We start from the raw sequence: 6,163 nt of genomic DNA on the forward strand, positions 1-6,163 counted from the left end.
CAAAGAAAATTTTAAAGTCATTGAATTTGTATATTTCCTTCTATTTCTTATTTAAAATCTGGATTTAGGGTAAAATATACTGAAAACCAGACATCTATTCTCCAGATCAGTAAATGTGTGAATGATTTCATTCAGGCTGCAGAGACTCCCGAACCCGTTGGCTCCAGAATGGACCTCTGGCAGTGATCGGCACCCACACGTTGATTTTTCATTCGCCACTCACAATCCGGGGCAGCTGTGACCTAGATCCACTCGGCGGCTCCGACGTCACCTCTACTCTCACGGTGGTTCCACCAATCACTCCGCGCAGAGACATCAACGCGACGGGACAAAGAGCGCAGGGGAAACCACGGGAATCGGGCTTTATTGACAGAAGGAGAATCCAAACAGCTCGCTGTTACAGCCAGCCCCTCTGCGGCAGAGAAAACAGAATCCCACTGCCCTGAATGCCGCAGACTCCCAGGCCTGTCCGGGCCTGTGCACTCAAACGTTAAAGACACAACCAGCAGATTAGGCCTTTCTGGGTAAAAGTGACAAGACTAAACAAAGTTGTCACAGGTGCAACATAATGTTCAGATTCAAGGATTTGAAAGTTCCTCCACGGCTGGACTTAAGATGGGATAAAACTGCAGAAACGGCAAATACCAAAGTGCAGAAGAAGAGTTAATATTTATAAATGGGGCAATAAAGCATCCTGGCAATAAACTACCAGCTTTTATATCTTATTTATTCTTAATGTGGCCTAATAATGAGAAATCATCGTCCGTCCGTCCGAGGAAGATTATTTCAGTAGTTTGTATACAGGAAATTGTTCTTCTGGTCAACTCACTCAGTGTTTACACACGCATGTGAAAATGGCTGCAAACAAATGTATAATTACACAGCTACATATCTTTGAAAAGCAGAAGTGGAGCCTCCTGCACAACTAACACGAACACTGGAAGTTCTGTATAGTAAGTCAATAACAAAGCACTTGTCTTTTCCAGCAGCCATTATGCAGAACATACAGAGGTAAAACTAGCTGACCAAATGTGCTAGAACTCTGCTGGGGTTGCTAGGCAACGGCTGGGTTATGCTGGGGTTGCTAGGTGACGGGCAGTGCCTGCTGTTTTGTAACGACTTACTTTCCAGATACCAAAAAACATGAACTTATTGCCAAAAACCAAATGGTTGTTTTGGTTTTTAGAGACCCAAACGGAAGTACAAAAATGTTCACAGTGTGAATTTTGAATCATTGAATTACTGCTTCGTGAGCTAAACATGTTGTTGCTCTTTCCATCAGAGTTTGTTCGTGTCAATCCTGGCTGAAAATTATGACACAATCTAAAGAAAACAGACGTTTTCTTTCACATGCGGAAATGAATGTCCGTCTCTCATGACATCCTGGACAGCTCAGAGTTTCCATGGCACTTGTGTTGAACAAAACCGTGTGTTTTTTCCATCTCGCAGTACAATAAAAATGTGCAAACATCTCTTTGTGTTTACCAGTAAACTCTATGTTCAACTGAACCAAAAATAATCATGTCTTCTAAAATGATTATAACTGTTATAACTGCTTTCTAATGTAAAAATATACAGATTGAAAATGGGATTATGATCACTAACAAGGGAGGTGAATTACACAGATTATCTCTTCATTATGGCACCTGTTGGTGAGCTGGATGTGTTGGGCGGGAAGTGAACTTTACATCTCAAAAGTTTACGAATCAGAAGCAGAGAAAATGGTTTGGAGCGAATCCAGAACGGTTTTCAAAATGCTGAAAATGTTAATTTTGGCTCTGATACTAAGGTGACCACAGTTTGTGGCTCATAGTGGCTCTGAGTGTCTGCACTGACCCGGGTCCACTGCCAAAAGCTCCAACAATGAGCTGAACTGGACCACAGAGCGATGGAGGAAGAATGTGTCCTGCTTTTGATGAATGATGAAATGTTTTCTTTGTCATTTCACAGATGGATGGATGAACATGTTTCCAATATTTGCTCATCTGCAAAACGTTAAATGTAACTTTTTGTTACTTTCCACCAGGGACTATTACTTAACATCACACTGCAGAAAACACAAAAACAAATATTTTTGGTCTAGTTTTTAGTGCAATTATCTAAACACAATAGAAGTAAGACAAGTACTAGTTCCAATGGCAGATTATTTCACTTATAACTAAAACCTTTCCATCTGAATTTAGAAATTGTTGACTTAAAACAATCTCTTATGTCTTGCAAAAAAGTTATTTGTTAGTTTTTGGCTTATTTCAAGTGTACTAAGATATTTGCACTAGAAACTAGAGCAAAGACACTTTGTAAGATTTTACGTTTTTGCATTGCAACTAAAGCCGCGGTGATGTAAAAGCAGAAAGTACTGCCACCTGCAGGTAGGAGTTAGCAGTCACCCAATATTTTTGTGGTCATTTTTGCGGAAAATTTGCAACAAATTCACAATTATGCACGAAAACCTAAAAAAAACAGGGATCTGTTCATTTTGCGTAAATTTCTGTGGTTGATGTAATTTGGAGTCTCGAGGGCCACATAAATAGGTATGGTGGGCCAGATTTGGCCCCCGAGCCTTGAGTTTGACACCTGTGCAGTAAGTGGGGGAGAGTTGAAGAAGTTGGACAGACATTAGAGGAATTGCTGCCCTGAAACACAGCGGACTCGTCCTCATTTTATGCCATAATAAAAAAGATTCCCACTATTATCAATGCTGAGGTGCCTCAGGGAGCCGTTGTTGGCAAATGATTTATGTAACTAATACAGCAACTTGTAATCTAATTTTGTTACTGATTTTAAAATCAAGTAATCAGTACCAACTGAGTAATAAGTAACCAGAAATCAAGGTACCTACGCCTTGGCTACGTTCACACAGCAGGTCCTGATGCTCATTTCTGATTTTCTTTCTGAAATGTAATGTTTGTTTTTTGCAGTTCATATTCTGGGCCACCGTAGTCTTCTGTGTTAGTGTTTTACATCCCCAAACGTGCAGAAGAAGAGCGTTGACGTCACACAGCAGCGCATTGTTTACATTAGTGATAATCGAAAGATTGGTTTGTGGATTGATTTTAAAGTTTGTTCAGGAATGTGAGCCGACAGCATCATCACAAGATCATAACAACATGGAGGAAGCTAGTAGGAAGAAAGCACAGCTAAAAGCGACAGCTTATGGTGGAGCATTGACTTAAACTGCTGATGCAAACTTCATTCAGGATTATAATTGTCAGCAGTTGTTTACATCCTGATCTGGCAGATTGCTATCGGAGTCCTTCCTGCCATCAGCATCTACAAGAACCTTGAATAATATGAGTTACATGTAATTTCCCTTTGGGATTAATAAGGTATTTTTTATTTATTAAGTGAAACTATCAGCTGGACCTTTTTTCTTTAGACGCCCATTCTTCTCCCACTGAGGTGCGACCCTGGGCGGAGAGCCACATCAGATCGCTCCCCTCCAGCTGTGGCATCAGAACAACAAACACCGAACTCAGACGCAGCTCTTTGCATCTCCACTGTGTGAGCTTGACGGCCCATAAACATGAAGCAGCAGATTGTGTTTGACCCGCCGCGGCTTGTCCTCGCCTGAGTATAAATCTAGTGAAAGCACCAAACAAAACCTCGCTGCTCTGTCCCCGTTCATCTCTCACCTCTGATCATCTTGTTCTGCCCCGGCTGACAGATGTTCCTGGAGGAATTTACGGTTTTCCCTGTCAGGATCTTTGCAGCTTTTGTCCGGACCACACCCCCTGCTGAGCGTAATTTGCTAATGCTTTCAGAGCAACAAGGCGACCTACATTAGATAAATGTTTCTCTGCAACTTGGCAACTATTCTCAGTAACACTTTTATCCAAACGGCATGATTTTCTGATTAACTGTTTTTGTCGGTTTACCTGTAAACAGGACATTCCTGCGAAGGAGGCTGGCATACCAAACAATCCGCTCGCTGTAAACAAAGCTTAAATATTTACTCAGAGAAGTTGTAATTTGATGGGAGATGAGAGGTAAACAAAACAAAGGCGACTTCTGTAATGACAGAATGCAATAATCACAACAGCATGTGATTTAGGAGCTGATTAAAGATAGAAATGAGTTAATCTGACAGTCCAAGTACTGTCGCCATCAGGACTGCTGCTAATGTTGGACCTCTTCTCTTTTATGGTGTTGTTGACAAAATGCCTGAAAGGGCTGTTATTACAGCTTCCTGCCATGGCTGCAGTGGAGCTCAGCAACTTGGATGTCTTTTTTTCAACTCATCCCCCCCCCCCAAAAGATCAGTCCTGCCTGCAAAACCACAACTCTGCTGTCATCTATAGAAGTCCAAAAGTGCCAAAATTAAATAAAAACAACAAAAAAAAGATCCTCCTTAACACCAAGGCTTCAACAATGCAAGGGTTGTTTCTGGTTTACCTTAGCACAAGAGATAAGAAATAAGAGAAAGTAGAAGGAAAAAGAGAAACAGAAATATACAAATATATTTAAAGAAAAAATAGGAGAGAGACCAAAGGAGACACTATAAATTTGTGAGCGTTAAGAATGTGGAAATAAATAAAAACATTCAAAAAATGTATAATTTATTAATTTTAGGGCTAAAATAAATTAGAAACACAGAAATAAATGTGTCTAAAAGTTTTATGACAATAAACAAATAAAATATCAGATAAAATTTTAAAATAATTAAATAATTGGAATAATAGTACGTGGGGATACTTTTATATACAAAAATTCATTACAATAAAACATTTATGGAGAAGGGTGTGAAAATGACAACCAGCCTTATATGTCATTAAGAGAAGATAACAAAAAATGTTATTGGAAATTGAAAAAAAAAATCTAAAAAATAAAAACAAGTAAACAGAAGTAAAAATATAAATTGATGAAACATTAACCATGACTAATACTCATATTTTTTTTAATTTATTTATTTGCAGGGTTTTTGCATTAATTACTTTGCTAAGACTCTATTTATTTTTAACTTTTGGCAGTTCTGGGCTTCCATACACATTCTGCCTGTGAGCAAACCCATGGAGATGCTCGGAGTCAGGGCTGCGTGTTTACGTTGGTGCTGAGCAGACAGAAAATAAATGGTGATAATAGTCTCTGCTTTAAACAACTTTAAGATGTAATAGCAGGTCAAGCGCAGTGCGGGTCTAAAATAACAATTTTCTTAATCACAATAGAGAAATTGGTCCTGATGAGTTAAAGGTGCGCACATACCTAACCTACCAACTAATATTTCAAACAATAGCAAAAATCCAACTCTTAACAACCGCAACCTGTTGCGCATGAATGCGAATGCATGCGTGTTTTCTTAAGAGTCCGGGGGGATTTGAGGGAGATTCAGCTGAATAAAGAAAATCAGCAGCAAATATGTGTTAAAGACGCGTGCAGGAGTTTTAAACTCAGATTATTTAAACTAGCACAATCTCCTGCATGAAGCTGAAGTGGAGACAGACAGGAACTCACCGGTGCCGCTTTGTACCTGCCGGCTCCGCGCACTGGAGCACCAAGCATGCTCTGGAAACACTGCAGCGCAAATACGCAGAAGCACACGACCAGAGAGGTCCGCATCCTCACCGCCGTCCGTCCGGAGCCGCGCAGGATGGAGGTGCAACGGGTGTTTTTGGCGCAGCAGTGTGCGGTGTGCAGTGCCGAGAGTCACACGGCTCCAGGATGTGGGGCGACTTCTCCTTAAATACACTCTGATTTCTTTGTTCCCTGTTTTTTTTTTCCCCATACACTTTTTTTTTTTGCAGCCCCGGGCTGATAATACCACCCGCTACCATGTGACTCTTAACCGTTTCACTGCCGTGTTCTGCAGGGCAAAGAGTTGAGGGACTTTTCATCCAGAGAAAAAGTAATTTAATACCAATTAGCCAAACAGTTCCTCACATGAAACCCAAACTGTGACGCACAGCGTGACTTGGAAATATCTGGAACAAAAACGCCAAGAAAAACAACCGGCAAACCGCAAAAATGCAGCCAGTTTTATAAACTTAAAATTCTCATTGCGTTCGAGCACGTGTCAAACTCAAGGCCCGGGGGCCAAATCCGGCCCGCCTTAACTTTTTATGTGGCCGGAAGGCAGAGGTCGGTAGAGTACCAAAAAACAGATAAGTAGCAGTACTTCAACATATTCTCAAGTAAAAGTAAAAAGTAACCGACCAAGAATTTACTCAGG

At 40.6% G+C, this 6,163-nt stretch overlaps 1 protein-coding gene across 4 annotated transcripts in view; it reads right to left on the reverse strand.

Annotated features, from left to right (window-relative positions):
* LOC102221918 (stromelysin-3-like) overlaps positions 1-5,748 on the reverse strand; it is a 33,883-nt gene extending 28,135 nt beyond the window's left edge. For all 4 annotated transcript variants that reach the window (XR_002753553.1, XR_002753552.1, XR_002753551.1 and 1 more), the window contains exon 1: positions 5,449-5,748. Coding sequence is in view for 1 of the 4 variants with exons in the window: in XM_014470546.2 (XP_014326032.1) it covers positions 5,449-5,553 (105 nt within the window). In the remaining 3 variants the exon portion in view is untranslated. The remainder of the gene's footprint in view (positions 1-5,448) is intronic.
* Between the last annotated feature and the right edge of the window lie 415 nt (positions 5,749-6,163).

This window comes from Xiphophorus maculatus, chromosome 12 (assembly GCF_002775205.1).
Source record: "Xiphophorus maculatus strain JP 163 A chromosome 12, X_maculatus-5.0-male, whole genome shotgun sequence".
Lineage (NCBI taxonomy): Eukaryota > Metazoa > Chordata > Actinopteri > Cyprinodontiformes > Poeciliidae > Xiphophorus > Xiphophorus maculatus.